The 19,760-nt window shown below is 40.4% G+C and overlaps 2 protein-coding genes and 1 long non-coding RNA gene across 4 annotated transcripts in view; 1 reads left to right on the top strand and 2 right to left on the bottom strand.

The window, feature by feature from the left end:
* Positions 1-760: 760 nt before the first annotated feature.
* On the bottom strand, positions 761-2,522 carry LOC306841974. 2 transcript variants are annotated; one of them, XR_013781645.1, is made up of 3 exons: positions 2,425-2,522; positions 2,142-2,182; positions 761-877 (listed from the first exon to the last, which is right to left on the bottom strand). It is a non-coding gene; the product is annotated as an uncharacterized lncRNA (long non-coding RNA). The 2 variants fall into 2 exon arrangements; XR_013781646.1 differs by lacking the exon at positions 2,142-2,182 and having other exon boundaries at positions 2,425-2,508.
* bmp15 (bone morphogenetic protein 15) lies at positions 2,502-5,647 on the top strand. The gene is made up of 2 exons (XM_079371992.1): positions 2,502-2,982; positions 3,801-5,647. Exons 1-2 carry the CDS (start codon positions 2,646-2,648, stop codon positions 4,793-4,795), a joined length of 1,332 nt encoding a protein of 443 aa, XP_079228118.1. The 5' UTR covers positions 2,502-2,645; the 3' UTR covers positions 4,796-5,647.
* Positions 5,648-8,074: 2,427 nt separating this feature from the next.
* LOC306841631 (cadherin-related family member 2-like) overlaps positions 8,075-19,760 on the bottom strand; it is a gene marked incomplete at its 3' end in the record, with an annotated part of 28,207 nt that continues 16,521 nt past the window's right edge. The window contains exons 2-27 of the mRNA XM_079371578.1: positions 18,717-18,773; positions 18,518-18,581; positions 17,782-17,844; positions 17,649-17,708; positions 17,421-17,560; positions 17,275-17,325; positions 17,107-17,196; positions 16,807-16,896; positions 16,577-16,699; positions 14,253-14,399; positions 13,886-13,961; positions 13,688-13,800; positions 13,322-13,489; positions 12,756-12,995; positions 12,588-12,657; positions 11,926-12,510; positions 11,744-11,815; positions 10,800-10,849; positions 10,567-10,718; positions 10,386-10,482; positions 10,202-10,290; positions 10,042-10,113; positions 9,718-9,850; positions 8,462-8,562; positions 8,246-8,288; positions 8,075-8,158 (exon numbers count right to left, since the gene is read on the bottom strand). Coding sequence (XP_079227704.1) covers positions 8,075-8,158; positions 8,246-8,288; positions 8,462-8,562; positions 9,718-9,850; positions 10,042-10,113; positions 10,202-10,290; positions 10,386-10,482; positions 10,567-10,718; positions 10,800-10,849; positions 11,744-11,815; positions 11,926-12,510; positions 12,588-12,657; positions 12,756-12,995; positions 13,322-13,489; positions 13,688-13,800; positions 13,886-13,961; positions 14,253-14,399; positions 16,577-16,699; positions 16,807-16,896; positions 17,107-17,196; positions 17,275-17,325; positions 17,421-17,560; positions 17,649-17,708; positions 17,782-17,842 — 2,907 coding nt within the window. The 5' untranslated portion in view covers positions 17,843-17,844; positions 18,518-18,581; positions 18,717-18,773. The remainder of the gene's footprint in view (positions 8,159-8,245; positions 8,289-8,461; positions 8,563-9,717; positions 9,851-10,041; positions 10,114-10,201; positions 10,291-10,385; positions 10,483-10,566; positions 10,719-10,799; positions 10,850-11,743; positions 11,816-11,925; positions 12,511-12,587; positions 12,658-12,755; positions 12,996-13,321; positions 13,490-13,687; positions 13,801-13,885; positions 13,962-14,252; positions 14,400-16,576; positions 16,700-16,806; positions 16,897-17,106; positions 17,197-17,274; positions 17,326-17,420; positions 17,561-17,648; positions 17,709-17,781; positions 17,845-18,517; positions 18,582-18,716; positions 18,774-19,760) is intronic.

Genomic DNA, 19,760 nt, shown 5'->3' with positions numbered 1-19,760 from the left:
GTCACATGATTTTGTGAGCAGAAGATTGGCTGTATGGATACCAAACGTTGTGTTCTTTGTTAAGAGCATCATTAGCCTAGCTTAGCATAAAGCCCAGAAGACGAGGGAGAAATAAAGTGATGAAAGCATGCCAATACCGCTACAGCACACCAAGCTAGGCAGACCTCAGATTCTATTCAAGCACTATAAGACAGTCTATACTCTGAAATCGTCAAACATTTATTATCTTTAATTTATTACAATTACATTTTGGTGTAAATTAAATACAAATGTATGATGGGGACAATGTTTCCGACAAGATTAAAACAGCAACAACAACGGCCAACGTGAGGCAAAGACTCTAAAATAAGTCTCAAAACTTAAACAAATATTCCTTTAATTGTGAAGATTCGATGAAGCACACAGTTAATGTGAAGATTTGCTTAAAACAAAGGGGAAAGTCTTGAGGGGAAAATGTTGACCCTTTGCTTTAAGTGTGTTTAATGGCGTTTAAATATCTGCCTGAACGTGTCACAATGCGCCGAGCAGAGGCGCTGCTTGTTAATAGGCAAGGACGGCAACTGCTTGGGGACCGGGGCCAGTAAGGGGGGGGGCCCTCAGGGTCTTGTCAATATGTAACGTTTACAATGACAGAATCTTCCCTAAGTTGGCCCCATCTGACGGCCATCACGCTTGTTTGTACTGTTTGTGAAAGACGGCTCACCAGACAAAAACAATGTTGTTGTTGTTTTGTTTTTTTAAATAATACTGATGTAAACTTTGACAATAAAATAACTTGTTGGTGTCAGATCATCTGCGGATCATTAGCGGTGATGAACGCTGGTTGGATGGGCCCCAGCAGACTCCAGAATCGCCCACTGGCGTCTATAGCGTTAACCTGCGAAGAAGAAAACAGCGCATCAAGATGACGTGGTTAAAAGGAGAACCAGATAAAAGTTTTAACGCTGGAAAAATCCAAACCGTTGCCTCGGCCTTTTTATGGTAAACGTATCAAGCGATCACTCCCTCATAAGCTCTTGTAGTCGTTTGCTGCAATCCCTCCCATAGTTTGGAGTTTTCCCACACTCTCTCTGCAGACTGCAGTGATTGGGACTGCAGATAATCACTGTTGTGGAATGCCACCACGCTGCAATGCCACTAAACTGAATGTGTGTGTGTGTGTGTGTGTGTGTGTAGACTTGAGAGAAAGAAGCTGAAGGAGGAGAGAATCAAAGAGAAAATGAGACAGATTCAAACATGCCCAGACAGCTCACCTTTCATCCCGACCACGAGGAGTTTGTTTTGGTCAGATCAGAAGCACTTTTTTTTTTTTTTTGTTCACCTATTTTTTTTTTTCTGTTCTCAAAGACTCTGAGCTCTAATATTTGGTTTGGTGGTGAGTGTGTGCGTTTCAAGAGAGATCAAGTTTAAAAGGACCCGGTTAAAAAAAAAAAAAAAAAAAAAAAAAAAGGGTTTCCTCCAGCATGTGTTTCTTTCATTTTTTCGCAATTTTTTACGGGCCTGTCATCTGATCAGCTCCTCCCCACCGAGAACAATTCGTTTACCAGAAGATCCCAGAGAGCTCATGCTTCAAATTATACCAGAACAAACAAACAACAAATCAGAAAACTGTGACTAGAGTCTGAAAATTCAGACGAAGTCTGGAAGTCGAGACGGAGAAGAAAAACTAAACAATGATACATCCTGAAAATCTCTGCAGCAGAGCCAAAGACAGAAAGTGAAAAGCCATCCTTATAGCAGACAGTTTATAAAGGCTTGGTTCTTTTTGAAATACATCAATCAGATCATTTACTTTATTTAGAAAGACCCCCATGCAGAGATATTAAAGAAAAACTAAAAATGTCATTCAAATCGGACAAAACTGAAAGAAAAAAAGATTTGACCATTTCCCTCGGGATCAATAAAGTATCTATCTATCTATCTATCAATATCTCTTCTTATTGAATAAATGCTGCATTAAGGTTTCTATTGTCTGGGTGAGCATCTTTATTATCACAAAGGTTTTAGTTTATCTCAGAGTCCCATCACATGTTGCATTTGAAGTGTGGTTGCACTGCACATGATTCTACCACTAGGTGGCACCAGAGTGAGGCCTTAACAAGTCTGAAACACACCCAGTGTGTGATCAAATGTTTACTTACATCAAGTCATATTTTCCAGATTTCAGACTGTCCATCCGTGTCTGCACAAGAAATAGAAGTGAGGAATAGTGTGATTTTTTTTTTTATGTCATCACTTAAGAAGGCAAGTTTATTTATGTCGCAAATTTCAACAACAATTCAAAGTTCTTCACATAAAAGAAACATTAACAAACAAATAATTCAAATAAAATTAACTGAAGTAAATGATCATAGGGATAAATTATTTATTGTTATTTAAGTATTTATTTTTTTATTTTTTTTAACAAACACCACTTTCACGCACCTCTGTCATGACAAATCACGTCGTCCTTACGTCATTCTTAACGGCTCACGCAAACATCCGAGGGGTTAATTAGGGTCATCGTAGGTTTCCGGAAGTCAATTGGTAAAATGGTGCGCGCTCAGGTGAGTCTGTAAATCCCGCTCTCGTCCGCGCGGAGGATGGTGTCCGACTCTAGCCTCGTTGGTGGAGCTCGCTAGCGCCAGAGGTTTTAAAAAGCAAACATGAGGGCGACCCGCAGCCTCCTGCGTGTCTGCCTCCTCACCTTTTTTATCTATCTGCTGGGTTTCACCGGCACCGGACACGGGTTCGAGCCCGGAAACCAACGGGCCTCTCGGAGTTACCGGAGCGCGAGGCTCAAAGGCGCGCAGCCGCAGCAGCATCACCGACCGTTAACGGCGGAGCAGAAAGCCGACCAGAACCTGCAGTTCATGTTGAGTTTGTACCGGAGCGCCGCAGAACCGGACGGAAGGCCCAGACAGCACCGGAAGTTCGGCTCAAACACCGTCCGTCTGCTGAGGCCAACCGTGTCTTCAGTGCAGTACCTGCCTGCGTCCAGAGGTGAGCTCAATCAGGTGACGTCACACTCAATAATATTTAAACTAAATAATATCTCAACTAAATAATATTTAAACTAAATAATATCTCAACTAAATAATATTTAAACAACTAAAGTAAATAATTAAACTAAATAAAGAAAATAATAGTTAAAATAATGACACCCAACTGTTTCCTCACTCAAGACAAACGATGACTTAATATTCCTAAATATTGTCCTAAATATTTCCACACATAACTGCATGAGTCATCTTTAAACCATCGCTCCATTTTTTTTATTTTTTTTTTTATTTTATTTCACTATATAAATGTGTATTTTTTTTCAGTCATTGGACATTTCCTTATGTCGACAAGAGAGTAACCAAATAGTGTCAAATTCCTTTCCTCCACCTGTCTTTTTTTTAAAAATATTTAATAGTATTTATTTTTTTCTTTCAATCAAAATACTGCACATTTCCCAACAATACACAGAACATTTAAGAAACGTACAGATAACTCGTACACAGCAGTAAACAGCTCTGAACATGCCTCATTTCCAGAGGTAAACAAGCCTGATCATAAACTGTCTTTGTTTTCACCTTTGGGACTTTAGTCGTTTTAAAGTCGAGCATTCACTCCTGAAAACATCTACAGGTCTTTCACACTAACGGAGAAAATAAGACGGCGAGTGACGTTCGTAGTATACCGTGAAAAAGCAAAAAAAATCCCCTTTTGTTTGGCCCTTGAAGTGTTTTATAAAAAAAATACATTTTGTAAAAAATGATCATGAAAGTGTGATTTAATTCATCTCCTTTTTGTTTGTGTCTTTCCCTTTTTTTAAGACCATCACTACAGCTTCACCGTCCAGTACAACCTCGACACTCTTCCCACAGAGCAGCTGGTCCGAGCGTCATTCATCCACCTCCGCTCTTCGTCTTCGACGTCGTCTGCCTCCTCATCCTCCAGCACCTCCCGGGTCCTCACCGCGCCCCGCTGCAGGGCTCAGATCACGTCGCTGGGCGCGGACAGCCTGGTCACTCTGGAGCCTCACGAGCAGTGGACGGAGACGGATATCACCGCGCACGTCCGGCAGGGGAACAACCAGAGCGCGGGGGGACATCTGACTCTCACTGCCCTGTACTGGTGCGCCCATCCCGGGCACGCTCACAAGGACGGCCGCCTCTCCAGGTGGTGGTGGACTGGCAGGGACAAAAGATGGAACGGCGAGCCGCACGTCGAGGTCCCGTCTCTGCTTTTATACCTGGAGGAGGAGCGGGAGGGGAAGGACTGGATGGAGGACCTGCTCGGCGCCGAGGGGGAAAACGTCATGAGGCAGATGCGTCCGTGGAATCCTCCTCTCCGACGGCAGCGGCGCTCCAAAGACTCGGAGTCGAAGGATCCGTCGCTGGACGCTCTGAAAAACGCCCCGTCTTCCTCGTCTTCCTCCTTGTCATTCTCCACCTCGCCCTCCGCCTCCATCCTCGCCGAAATCCCCAACTACAAACGCAAAACCAGCACGCCGAAAAACCGCTGCAAGCTCCACTCGTTCCGCCTCTCCTTCGACGAGCTCGGCTGGGGTCGCTACTTCATCGCGCCGCCGGTGTACAACCCGCGCTTCTGCAAGGGGAACTGCCCCCGGGTGCTCCACTACGGCTACCACTCGCCGCACCACGCCATCATCCAGACGGTCATCAACGACCTGGGCGTCGGGGACGTCCCGCCTCCGTCCTGCGTGCCGTACAAGTACATGCCCATGAGCGTGCTGGTGGTGGACAAGAAGAAGGTGGAGTACAAGGAGCTGGAGGACATGGTGGCCGAGTCGTGCACGTGTCGCTAAAGACTCGGAGCGGACCTGAACATGCTCAGCACTTTGGATTCAGACTCGGGGGAGCGGGGAGAAGGGGGCGGATTGATCTTCAGTGTGGTGGCGGCGGCGGCTAACCACGACGAGCTAAAGACTGGAAAGGAGGAAGCTTCTGTTAAAGCACTTTAAAAACGAGTCCATTTACTGCTAAAACGAAAAAAAAAGAAATGTTGGTTAAAGAGCGGATCAGACTGTTTCACTTTACAAACGCTTGTGTGACAGTTTCTCAGCTGCTTGACGGGGGAGGAGGGACTTATCAAGCTGCGAGCTGGGGGGGCGGGGCTTAGAAAGCCGAACTTTACTTCAAGGGTAACGTCATGAAAATAAATGAACTTTGACATTCACTTGGTGGAAAAGGACGAAACATCAGGGGCAACTTTTAAAGACAACATATTTATCTCAAAGACGAGAGTGTTTATTTTTTTTTTTCTATCTCGAATTAAAACACGTTCAGAATCCACCGTAGACGTTTGACCACCTGAAATCATAGACCTTCAATTATTGATCTTGTCTATTAATATTTCTTGTTATCACTCTTTTTAAAAACCTGATCTGTTTTTCACATCGTGGCTGAGAAAACTTGAAAAGAATCAGTGTAAAAAGTCGGGTTTGTGGATCAATAATAATAATAATGATGATGATGATGGCACTTTTTTTCCAGGCCTCAGAAGGAAACGAGGGTTAGAAAAGAAACAAACCAATTTTAATGGAAGAGGTGGTTGAGCGATGCGGATCGATGCCGCTTTAAAGGCCTTGTAGTGTTACATATTTTCAGCTGTTGACGGTATAATTTGTTTCATATTTGTGCGTAAAAAAAAAAGAAAACGTAAAAAAAAAATGCTGCTACTGAGCGGTCTTTGTGAAAGGAGGAAATCAGGGATGTTAAAGGAAGCAGATCTAGTGGAGGAGAAGAATGCAACTTTTATTACAAGTGAAAATGAATAATAAAATAAATGCATGTTTTCTAAAAACACGTTTTCTTGTCTTTTTTTTCTATTAAGAACTTTCTGTCACAAAGCTCAATAATGAAAAAAAAAACGAGCAGGTCAGGAAACGTTTGACATCAAAACAAAAATGGAAACTGTCAAAAAATAAATAAATAAACGGCAAAGGTGAAACTTTCCAAACTGGTGCGTTTATGTTTTTGGACTGTACCGTTGCTTCCATGCGGTCACAGCAGCCTTTAAGCCAATCAGTTTTGGTTAACTGTAATATTGCTTGGAGTCCTGCAGATGGCGCTGTTAGCAAATAGTTGGTTTGTTTTTAGAGACGCATTTAGTCACGTGAGTTTTATAATGTGGTTTCTGCATTCAACATTTGTTTTTTTTTTGTGCATCTCTTTTGGTTGACCTTTAACAATCCTTGATCTTTTTATCAGGAGAAGCCTTTGAGAGAAAAAAGGTCAAACTGAAGACAAACAGGGACAGTTTTACAGAAGGTCAAAGGTCGGTGCTGGACCTCGTCCACCAAGGAAGACGAACTAATGAAACTCCACGTTTAGAGTTTGAATCGGCTGAAGATCGCCTCCTTGTCTGTAATTATTACCTCCTAGTTATGAAGTATACTTACTGTAAGTATCTAAACCCAGAGTTTGACCGTTTGAGACAACTAAGCTAACGTAACGTGTAGTTTTAGGAGTTGAACCATGTGAAATTGTGGCTGTGTAATAAATGACATGATTCTGAACAACCCCTCCTTTTATTTTACACACACACACACACACACACACAGCATGAAGCAGGCAGTCTGAGTTAACAGAGAAGTTTCTTTATCAGGTTGGTGATGCCTGATATTTAACTGGAGCTTACGAATAGAAAGTCTGAGTTTGTTAAACTGGAGGTGAAGTGTTCTTAACAACAAACAGAAACACAGCTTTAACTCATTTCATTCATTTTATTGACCTTTATTTATACTCAAGGAATCATTGAGGGCAGGCCCTCAGATGTAAAAAAATACAAAACAACAAAGACAAATACATAGAATATAAGACAAGAACACGAAGCAGCAAAGCAGATAACTACAGCACTCACACTGAGGGATCTGATAGAGACATCACAACAATCCCTTCAGCTATCAATGAGTTCCAGCCTGTTTTATACACTTCACAGAAGATATTTAGTTTGCAATGCACTCTTTAAAGCTACAAGCGTGCATTTTGTGTTTTCCATGTAATGGTCTCACTCTGTCCAGTGCGCCTTACATGCTCCATTGAGAGCATCCTGTCCAGCTGCATCACCGTGTAGTACGGCGCCTGCACCGTGTCCTGCCGTAAGACTCTGCAGCGCATCGTGAGAGCAGCTGAGAAGATCATTGGTGTCTCTCTTCCCCGCCTTCCCCGATTGCAGGTGACCCCACCCACCCGTCTCACAGCCTCTTCAGCCTGCTGCCATCTGGGAGGAGACTGCAGAGTCTCCGTGCTCGAACCAGCAGGCTCAAGAACAGTTTATTCCACCAGGAGAGTCAGGAGACTCAACTCCCTCCCTGCTCTCCCCCCCCCCCCCCCCACTCGTCCCCTCTGCCCTCCTTCCCCCCTCTGCATCCTGCCACAGTCTGCCCCTACAGGATCTGACATCACCCCCCTCCACCTCCCGCGTGCTCCACTAATTCACACACTCTAAAAAAACTCTGCACAGCCGTTGTTTATGCTACTTGCACCATTTGCTACACTACAACGCACTACCTCACTTTGTAACTTAATCTGCACTGTTTATATTGTTAATACTTTAATTTATCCACATACTACCTCATAGTGAAATACTCACAAGTGCCCTTGTCTGTTGATTGTCTGTCGTTTGTTATTTGTTGTCCAAATGTCTTTAGCTAAGTTATTTGTTTTATAGTATTGCTTTTTTTATTGCTACTTTTCTTAGTGCTCTTTTTATTCACTGCAGGTTTGCACTGCGGGCCGGGGGGATTGCAATTTCATCTGTGCTGTATTTTCAATATGGAGCATATTTGACAAATAAAGAACCTTGAACCTTGAACCTTGATGCTGGGACCAATACCAAAAAATACATCAAGACAAGCTTTTTCAATGTGGCATCAATTTCAACATTCTGGGGGTCTAAAAAGCTGGTGTTGTCAGTAAGTCATTCCCAGTTTGTCTGCCTGCTCCGTTGTAATATTTCACATATATACAAATATTACAACAAAAAACACAATCACTTTCAGTGCTATAATCCCATTCATACAAAGTATATCACTGTATGTCAGAACAAAAGGCTGTGTCCATCTGAGGCCTCCTGCAGGGTCTCATCCTTCACTCTCACTCTGTCTGTAGGATCTTTGTTCTCCTGTAGACCTAGTGTAGGAAAGTTGAATGACTTCCAACTTTTCCTGTTTCAAATTGTGATGAGAGGAAAACATGTTTTTAACGAGTATGTCTTTTATACAAATAAATTTAACTTTGAAATGCAAACTCACCGTCTTCTGAAAGGAAGGAGGTTGAGTTATGGAGTTTCTTCTCCTAAATAAATACAAGCAAAAGTTTATGATAATGGCAGATCTGCTCTGTCACAAACAGTTAGATTTTTTTAAGCTATTTATTTTTTGTCTTCTATAGATTGAGTCACTGGACAAAAACAACAGTCTACAAAGTGATTTAGTCAGTAATCTTGTGTTTCTTATCCATTGTCTTACACTAAGACGCCTATGACAGCACCGACAACAGCCAGTCCTCCTAACACACCCATCACGATGGCTAGTGTGTTTGATGGTTCACCCTCACCCTCATCCGAACCCTGAAATAAGAGGAAACAAATGAAGCAGCTGGGAGACATGAACCAAAAGTTAAACAGCAGCAGAACCTGGGACAGCATTATCTGTCAGTCAGGGATTCACTGTTCATTAACTGTCTCATTGATCATCGTCTTAAGGGAGAAGATCAGCACTGAGACTGCAAAATGTCAAATAAACATTTAAACACAACAAGAGAGATTCAGATAGCCTCATGTAAACCATCAGCTAAGGTCACTAGACCTGGTATACAGACCTGGTATTCAGCTTCTTCTGTCTGAAAAGCTCCCAATACAATCATCATGGACACCAAACTGTAAAAGTTTTACTTGAGGCGAGCAGGTAAATCTGCCAAACCAGGTACTTAACCCTTGAAGAGTCATAACAACTTTCATTTATCTCCAGCTGTAGACTTTGATTAACAGCAAGAACTGATTCTGCAATTTGAAACTTTGGGACTTTAAACTTTCCAACTCACAGAGGACATGACCTAAAGAACAATTTCTGCATCAACGCTCACAATGAAATGTACAAACAGCAGTAATGACAATTTTACATTTCAGTAGTAACTGCCTGAATATAAACATTGCAATGGCTTTCTCTTAAGCCCCGTTTCCACCGAGCGGTGGAAACGGGGCTTAAGAACTAAGCGCTTAGTTAGCTGTTAGCGGTTAGCTGTTAGCGGTTAGCGGTTAGCTGTTAGCGGTTAGCAGTTAGCTGCTATCATATGATGCTAGTTACAGAGCGGCTATCCTTATCCGCCTTACGGGTGGCTGTGGAAACGCAAATGGGCTTGGGCTTAATCGAACCAAACTGTGCCGATCCGTGCCAGACTGCTGTGTGGAAACAGGGCTTTAGAGCACGCTAAACTAGGAACAGATGGCCACTGTTGACATGAATGGAAATAAAAAGGGAGGAAGACTTGCTCGTTCATGGACAAAAAATATAGAGGTAACTGTGAAAAGCAACGTCACTATTTTAGAGTAATATCATTGAGCAAAAGTCACAAAAGTAAAGTGAAAAACAAACAACAAATCATTAATAATAAGACCCAAGATGTCCGAAAAGGCGGATGAAGCATAATTTATTTAAACCTACCCCTTCAAATCCTGTTTACAATATGTAAATGAGAAAATTCAACAGAAAAGAATCATACTTACAATTTTTACAAATCCAAGCTTTTTTAGTGCATCATCAAATTCAGGAACTGAGATCAACTCCTCCACATCGTCAGCGGTCAGAGTCGTTCCTTCCTGATGGAAATATGCCACGATGATAGTTCCACCTGAAGCACTGAGAAGAGAATACAAATAATTTAACCCTAACCCAAATCATTCTCGTCTTTGGTTTTTTACTGTTACCGTTTGCTGCCCCACCCTGTGGACAAAAGTTTGTGTGCCTCTGAGAAGCTGGAGATTATTTTTGATTCCTGCCAACAATGATGAATGATCCGGACAATGAAGAATAAGAGAAAAGGAACTTACTTGGCTGTTTTTACAGAGGCAGGCCGGATTGAAAGTATCTCAACAGAGGCATTGGTGGCAGCAGTCAGCACCCTGAACATTTTTCAGAAAACACAAGTTCAAGAGGAACAAAGATGAAATCATGGAGATAAAACATTTACTAAAACAGGTCGAAGTGTACCTGATGATGTCACTGAGGTTTCCTTTCACTTCTTCTACAGAAGTTGAAAATTCAAGTATAACTTCATTCAATTTTTCAACATTGGAAATCTGCAAAATAATAGTAATGTAGTTTATATTTACGGACAGGATGTTACAGTGTACTGAGGAATAAGAAAATCATCTTCATGATTTCTATCACTCACCTCCAGCACAGTGCTGGTGAAAAGGCCGCCAGTGTCGGTTGCAGTTACGGTTAACAAATACTTCCCCTTCAGTTTCACATTGAGCTCCTGTGCAGTTCTGTGAAAAGTCGGTAAAACGATGATAAACAAATGTAATCTGAACAGACCCAGAACATGAGAAATGTCTAACTTTTATACTCACTTAATTATTCCAACATAAACGTCCTTTTTCTGTACGGTTTCTGCCCTGAACAGCATACTCATGGTTTGTGTTTGATTATTGCTGTCTGCAAATTGGACTGCTGTTACTTTAAACTCAATCTGCCCATTTATTCCAGAGTCCCGGTCTGTAGCCTGATGGCAACAACAGAAACAAGCAAGAATGTCAGGACTTCAAGTCACATCAACAAACTTAAAATCATGATTTATACTTACAGTGACGTTTGCTACTGATGTTCCAATACTGGTACTTTGTGACACAGCGACTAAAATCAAAGTGAGAACAGAACTTCAAAGATTTGACAATCAAACAGCAAATAGTTAAACATCTAACTTATCTATTAGGTGATAGGTTTAGGGATCATACAGCACACCTCTTGTAATTCATGTACAGTCACATTTTGGTGAATACCACACAGTGAGAGCTTCTCTTTAGTTACGTTATTTGACATTCGCCAGCAGGGGGCAGCGTAAGTTTTTTGTTGCACATGAAAGTGAAACTTCTCAACGAGAAACCAAGTGATGAACTGTGTGTATGTTTTGCACCTTTGCTCTTTTGCTTGAGGTGATAAAGGACACATTTATACACAAATCTGATTGTTCTGATTGGTATCATAAAGTCACACAATGTCAATCAGCCATTCTTCTTACCCCTTTTCTTATGATACGATTCGATATCGTTCACTTTATTACCTTGGGGTAATTTGTCTTGGGGTCAAAGTGCTGCCAAACATCCAGCTACAAACATATTTATGATTATTACTGAACTTATTTGGAGATTAAATATTACCTTTTATAACCTGTGGTTGCTGCTTTATTGACTCACACTGTGTGGGGGAAAATGGCTGATGACTACAAGCAGCCATGTTTTAGCATTTTGTCAGGAGTCTCCAGGTCTTTCCCTTTAGCTAGGTTGACTCAGTTATCATAGTAAGCATTTCCAATAAGGCATTTTGGGCGCCATTGGATGAGCGCCCAAAATAGCCCTTCAATAACCAATGGATGTAACTCATATTTCGTCCATGTTTATGCGGTCTACAAAGTCTTTGGTCTGGCAGGTCATACATAAGTGTAGACAAACCTCAATGTCAAAGTGTCATAAGCTAATGAAAAAAAAATGCTGCTTCAAATGAACAGAGTTGATTGTAATTTACACTCACCATGTACAAAATCTGAGAAGATGAATTCTGGGGCGTTGTCGTTGATGTCTTCAATGTTGATCACCATTTGTCCTGAAATAATTAAAGTTAAATTAAAGTAATGTAATACATGTGTATGTGTATTGTGTTTGATGATGATGTTTTCATTGCTTTAATTTGGTGTTTTCTTGTTTTGTGTTGACCTGTTGTGACGCTGTTGTTCTCTCCTTTCTCTGTGAGCTCGTCCACTACCTGAGCCTCGATCAGAACCTGGTCACATTGTTCATAGTCCACCTTGAGCTCTTGGTTTAGAGAAACGTCCCCTGATGGAAGCAGGATAAAGTAACTGCAGGTTGTCATGGAGCTCTTACATCTGCACTTCATAGATTCCAGCTCGTAGACTAAGTGGTGGTTTGTGTCCTTGTCCTTGGCCAAAAATCTCCCAACAGCACCGCTGATGGTGGTGTTCTCCTTCACGGCGACGGGCTTTATCTCTGTGAACTCGGGCCGCTCGTCATTCACATCAACCACGTTCACGACCACCATCACTTCAGCCGTCTTTGGCTCCACATCTCCTGCCTCCACCCGCAGTCTGAACTGCTTGTGCTCGCCTTCGAAGTCCAGCTCGACCTCGGGGTCCACGGTGATGTTCCCACCGTAACCTCGCTCCAGTTCGAAAGTGCGCACGATGAAGCTGCTGAAGCTTCCATCGACGATGCTGAACGAAATGCGGTTGAATTCTGTTGTTTGGTCCAAATCTTCAGCGCTAACAGAACCCACAAATGCACCTGAAATGAATACCATTAAAATCAGGCAACACAATTGGTATCACATTGTGTATCAATTTGTAGAAATTAAAACAAACCTTTTTCTCCTTCTTTAACAAAGAATTCGTAGGAGGCGGCTGCAAATTGTGGACTGTTATCATTGACATCCTGAAGGGCATAAATGAATACATTAACAGCTATTAGGTTCACTAGCAGGAGGATTAGTTTTTTGTAAACATTTAACATACAAACTGCTGAAGCCTCACCTCTACGTTGATAAAAACTGTGACAGAGGCGGAGAGTGGAGGAGCACCCTTGTCAGTGGCAGTCACATTGAGCTCAATCCTTCCTTCCAGCTGCTGATCCAGGGCCTCACGATCAAACTCACCACTGGTTCTAAGCACTCCTGTGTTTTGGTCGATAGTGAACTTATCACTGTAGCTGCTCTCTTCAATCCCATAAACTATCTGACTGTTTTCTGTGTCTGGGTCATCTGCGTCAGTAGCCTGTCCAAATGAGAAACACAAGAAACAGAATTGGTAAAGAAGCTACATTTCTTACTTAATATTAACAAGAAGGATCTGAAAACATCTTGAGAAAAACAGGGATTTGTGTCCAACCGGTTTTAGTGACGTGGATCACTGAAATAGGGTGATAGACATTCTGTTTTCTCAAAACAATGCAGAGAGTGAACCTAGACTTTTTAAAATCAAGTCTGGGTCTGTCTGTTCAGGCTACAGGAGAACATTTCGATATCTAGTTGTGGATGTCATGGACACATGTTGACATCATTCTCCAACATGTTGATGTATTTAAACAGTAAAGGACTTACAGTAATATCTCCCACTATTGTCTCAACATCTGAGTCTTCAGCCACATTGAACCTGAACGTAGCCTGTGGGAACATCGGGCTGTTGTCATTGACGTCGATGACGTTGATCAGTACATCTGTTACGGCGCTGGCATAGACGCCATGGATGTTTGGTTTGGACTCAGTGGCCTATAAAACAAGAAAACATTGATTTGTCATAATGTGTCACAGCTGTATGCTTCTCTCTTTTGATTTAATGTTCACACTCGACAGGGTGAAGTTGAAAATTAAGACCATATTATACTGGGATGCCCAGCTATCCTATTTAATGTGTATTTGATCACTTTGGTAACATAGAAGAGTAACTTGATAATAAGTCAACAGTACCTTTACAGTCAAGGTCACAGTGCCAGTATCATTTAACTCCTCTCTGTCGATTAGTGACAACACAGATATGACGCCATCATCTGAGATTCTAAACAGGCCGTTCACGGTGGAATCTGTAAAGCAATCGGAAAAAAAAACAAATGTGTAAAATCACTATATTCAAAAGAAGAACTTTTTAATTCAGTGTGAAAGTAAAACCTTCAATGCTGTAGATAATCTTATCATTGACTCCTGTGTCCGGGTCTACAGCAGTCACTTTAAACACAGACTGGCCCTGCAAATAAGATTTTCAGAAAGTGAAGTAAGGGTCATCATTCACACAAAATTAACTCAGACAGTCAGTATTTGTGTCATAAAAAAATACAACATGCTGATATTTGTCACAAAAGTCACCAAAATAAATCTAAAAATTTGTGTTATGTATTATCTCCTAAAGTAATGATTAAAAAAAGTAGAGTGGAGTAAATAATGGCATAACTTTGGTTTTCTTGATGTTCTCTTTCATAAAAAAGATTTTCAAATCTGTTAAAAATTTCTGCCTGAGAAAAGATGCCTGAGCACTCACGAGAGGCGAATTCTCTTCAACACTGCCGACGTAGGGGAGACCAAGGAACGATGGGTCGAGGTCTGGGATGTCCAACACAGTGATGGAGGACAATGTTTGACTCGAAAAGTACTCGAGCTCATCAAAAAAACATTTACCTCCACCATCCTGTTGTGAAAACAGAAGACTATTAAATGGATGTTGGATTTCTCCACCACAGTGATAATTATAAACTAGTAAAGTATCATTTTTAAAATGATCATGGACTAATATCACAATTTTTGGTGCAATTTCAGTGTATAAGATGGAATAAATAAAGACAGAATTTCTAACTGTAGCTATATTTGTACAATAAAACTTAAATAAATCATTTCAGCTACCTGATTTGCCAAACGTTCAAAATGGGACAAAAACTCTAAACCCTTAAACTTTTGTTAAATTGGTTTACAAGTACTAAATCATGGAATACTTTGATACGGACTAGGGGTGGGACTTAAACACGTTAATTACGATTAATTAATTACAAGAAAATAACGCGTTACATTTTTTTAACGCATTTAATCACAGTTAGCTTATCGCTAGCTTCATGCTAGCTTTCGCTAACTTAGTGCTAGCTTCGCTAACTTAGTGCTAGCTTTCGCTAACTTAGTGCTAGCTTCGCTAACTTAGTGCTAGCTTTCGCTAACTTAGTGCTAGCTTTCGCTAACTTAGTGCTAGCTTCGACACAGTTACAAACGAAGCATTTGCAGCCTTAACTCGACCAAATGACTGTCTTCAGGACCAAAATTAGTAATTCAACGTCTGATACATTTATAAATTCACTCTCTAAATTGATTGCTGTGGACTTTATACCACTGTTAGTGGTAGAAGATAAGGGGTTAGAAAATGTGCTACAGATAGCAATGTGTGATCCAAATTTTCAGCTGCTGTGCAGAAAAAACTATTTCAAAGAAGCTCCAACAGCTTTATGAAACTGAGAAGCAAGTGAAATTATATGCATTGCATTCATTCACCCACCAAAATCCACTTAGATTGAAAAGTGTTGCTTTTTAAGGTAAATATTGTGATGCACTTAAAATGCAATTAATTTCGATTAATTAATTAGAAAGCCCTGAGTTAATTATTTAACATTTTTCAATCAAGTCCCACCCTTAATACGGACTATAATGAAGCTGTAAATAAGCTGTGATATTAAGCCAGAAAGCATTGTGTCATGAAAAAAGTCACACACACAAAGAACCATGTTGTACACCTAAATGCTGGTGACTCTGTGGAAAAGTGATGTAACCTCTTCTCAGAAAAAGTGTCACTACACACTGACATTTCTCCTCTGCAACATTTGCAATGACATTAGGAAACCTCCCTAATGGGGCCCCATCTGACAGCAATCACTCTCAATGCCCTGCTAAGTGGGGTTCCCAATGAATGTTTGCCTACTGGTGTAGTTTTGAGTCCTAAAACCAGGAAGTGAGTTAGCATTTTAGCGCTGTGGTTCTAACTTAACCTAAAAGTCAATGGGGATTTTGAATTGGTTTGTGGTTAGACGCCTGAAATAAGGTCTGTGGTTAACACAAGCTGAAGAGATGTTCATGTTTTGTTAGACGAGATAAACTACGTACGTTAAGACCCCACTTGTGAATTTTAAAGTTTTTACGCGAACTTTAAACGGCGGTTGCTAACAAGTAGCTAACTGAAACTACAGTGGTTGTTGCAGACATTACATGTCATCACGCCGGGAACTCTCTCCCTAATCCTCCTTACAGCCTCTAGTCATGTCTTTCAGTGCTCTTATAAATATTAGGTTAATAAACAACTTATTAAGCTAACGTTTAGCTATCTTGTCAAATCCGCTGATTAGATCGATGAAGCAAAACAGTCTCTACGTCACTATAAATCAACCGCGGTGTAGTTCGCTAGCGCATAACATTAGCTTTTTACTTTTCTCAGCTGCATTAACTCTTCAAACTTCATATAAATGATGTTCATCTGTAAAGATTATCCCGCTGAACGAAACAGCAACGCATCAGAAACGTGTGTTTGACACAGAGATTATTTTCTGCAATGATCCAAAACCCAATGCAAAAATGCCATAGGCAAATTTTTCGTTTTGGGTTGGTCTACTAAAATATGTCATTACTATACCAGTCTATAGGGCCTGTAAAGACCCTATAAGCGCTCGTGTCCACAACCTAATTTTATTTCATCCTTGTCACCAGGGGTTCTATGTAGCTATATTTAGTTAGTATATAGATGTGAGAGTGGTTTCAATCCAATGTTTGTTACACACTCAGCAACAAATCAAATGAGATGCCCCTAAGTGCAAATATGTAACAGAAAAACCTTACCGTCGCATTAATCTTTAACTGATAGAAGGTGCTCAGCTCTGTGTAATTCAAACTTCCAGCCAATGTCACTACACCAGTTGTGTCCATGATGTTAAACAGACTAAATCCAGAACTCGGGGTGACCTAGAAAACAAAATGTAAATGTTAGCTTCAGGGAAGTTCATGAAACATGAGAATAATACATTAATATTTTGTTGAAAGTCCATACACAATTTAAATAGGGAGCTTACTTCATGGATACTGTATCGAACTGCCCCAGCAGTTGAAGAATCTGCATCAATAGCGTTCACTCTGAACAGAGATGAACCTACAGGTGTATTCTAGTGAATTGTATTTTTCAGAAAAATGGACAAGAAGAAAACCCTTAAATGTCTGGGATAACATCAATATAAGAAATCGTTGGCTTGATGATAAATTGGCAAAATCATTTAATCACTCATTAGGGCTTGAAGTAGCTTTCATCTTTCTTACATTATAAATGCTCTTAATATAGTGAAACATGCCAGAAAAAGTATTTTTGTTGAACTTACTTCTGCGAATTCATAATCATACGAAGCCTCCTGAAATATGGGTTTGTTGTCGTTGGCGTCCCATACGAAAACAGTTATGTACCCTGATGTCTGAAAGACGTTGTATAATTATATAATGTACACATTGAGAGGAAATGGAAGATAAATGTCAAATGAGATGTCACTCACATCATTGAATCCATCAGAGACAACAACTCCAAGGGGCATCACAGTCTTACTCTAAGAGAAAAAGCAAAAAAACAAAAACAAGGTCAACTGTATAAACCTATAAATAACGACTCCAATTGAAAACACCAACAACCCCCAGATCATACCTCTGCATCGAGCTCCCTACTGACTGTTACTATCCCAGTGGTGGTTTCCACTCTAAAGTATTCAGCATTGACCCCAGAGATTGAATATGTCAGCGAGTCATTGTCAAGATCAGATGCGACTATAATGAATGCAATCGTTCCTATGAAACAAAGTCAGAGGGATGAATATTAATGGAAGCAGTTATGCCATTAAGATGATGTAACATCAGAATTTAATATTCAACCTACCCACTGGGGTGTCTTCACACACATTATAAACATCAACATCGATTACAGGTGCGGTGTTTGCTGAAAAGAAAAAAACATGAAGTTAATACATTAATAGTAATGTTAATACATTTAAACTTAACTACACACTCACCATCACTTCTGCTGATGAAACAGAACAAGAACAACAACACACTTCTGGAGAACACCTCCATGTCTGCAAACAGAAAAATAAATCTTAAAAACTTGATAAGGGAATATTGTAAACGTCTGGGAATAAGTTCCTTGCCAAAAAAAAAAAATCACAAATGTGTTCATAAAATTGTCCTATAACACATATAAAGATATACAAATAGTACAAATTATAATTTTTTTGAATCACTATAAAAATAAACAAATGAAACTTATTGGTAAAAAAAAGGAAAATGTTAACCTGTGTCGATAGTGGCCGATGTCAAACTAGGAGTTCTTTAGGATACTGAATCCATTGCAGGCATTTGTTTTTCCATTCGTTGGTGGAAAAACAGCCACGTCCACTTTTAATTTTAACTTTTTATTCTGATCTTGAATGGTATTAAATCAAATCAAGTGATTAGGCAATTAGCAGTATGATGGAAAAATATATAGACACAATAAAGTATAATCATAATTTCTAATCACTTTTAAATCTGGACAATAATCACATTATAGGCCGATACATTTGTGTAACCAACACAGCAACAACGCTTGATAAATGAACATTACAACAAAACGTAGACACAATAGACCTGAACTGTAGAATCTGCTCTCTGAAAGGCTTTTATTCTGAAGTTTCATGCATATTATTCCATGCCTCCAATTTTTAGCCTTATTATACAAGTTATACCTAAAACTGTGGAAGTGTTACTTACCTGCCGACGTTGACCTTCTGAATGACTTTGACTCTTAATTGTCCCTGTGATTAAAGTCTGGAGGCTGTAAAAGTGAATGATTCCTATCTGATAAAAGTCTTCAAAACGTCCTCCTCTTAGACATCTTTAATTCACTCAGTTCAGAGCACTTTTTAGATCTTCTCTTTTTTTCAAAAGATTATATTTTAACTTTACTTACTTTTTATTTAGCAATGGCCGTCGCCGGGCACCCCTCAGGTATTATTTATCAGAGGCCCTGGGACACCAGAGGATTTGAATAAAGTACAGATCTGCTCATCTTTTTATTCAAACTTTAACATGTTCTTAGACAGAGGGCTTTTACAAAACACTTTTTTGTGTTATTAAGGAATTTTTAAAGTATTTTTAATACCCATCGTCCCCCGAGTGCCCTTGGCCCTCGTAGCGTCAGAGGAGGTGTCAGAGGAGGCGTGAGAGGCAGAAAAACAAGTCACGGCAACTGGCATAAAACAATGAAATACCACATCATCTATTTTGATAGTCAGGTGATTGTATGCAGAATGCTGCCAGTAACTCATACAGTGGTTTGTACAGATAAATACAAATCTAACCAATAACCAATAGGTTTATTATATATGCAAAATATCCAACACAGCAAATCAAAGCAAGTGATTGAGCTTTATCTCTTATTCCTCCCTCTGATTAAAGTCTGGAGGCAAAGGTTGATGATTCATGTCTGATTAAAGTGCACTAGATAGATAGATAGACAGACAGACAGACAGACAGACAGACAGACAGACAGACAGACAGACAGACAGACAGACAGACAGACAGACAGACAGACAGACAGACAGACAGACAGACAGACAGACAGACAGACAGACAGACAGACAGACAGATAGATAGATGCTTTATTGATCCCGAGGGAAATTCAAGGCATCCAGTAACGGTATACAGACAGGCAGGACACAAGACTTTAGTTACAATACACACCTGCTGTCCCCCCCCCCCCCCCCCCCCCCTGTATACAAAAATCCCCCAAACAATATTTGGCAGTTCAACCTGTGCAGTTAGCATTAGCATTAGACTTAAGCTGATATAGCATAATGTACATAACCTGTGAAGGAGAGAAAAACATGTGCTGGTTAAGAGAGACCTGCAAACAGTTAAAGAGCCTTAGAAACAAAGTGCTGACCTTCTAGAAACTAGTTACATGTGCATGTACAGAGGTGTTCGAGGTAGTGCCAGAGGTGTGAGTACAATC

This window comes from Symphodus melops, assembly GCF_947650265.1.
Source record: "Symphodus melops genome assembly, chromosome: 20".
In the NCBI taxonomy this organism is placed as follows: domain Eukaryota; kingdom Metazoa; phylum Chordata; class Actinopteri; order Labriformes; family Labridae; genus Symphodus; species Symphodus melops.
The sequence above is the reverse complement of the archived record's forward strand: the minus strand, read 5'-3'. Positions and strand labels throughout refer to the sequence as shown.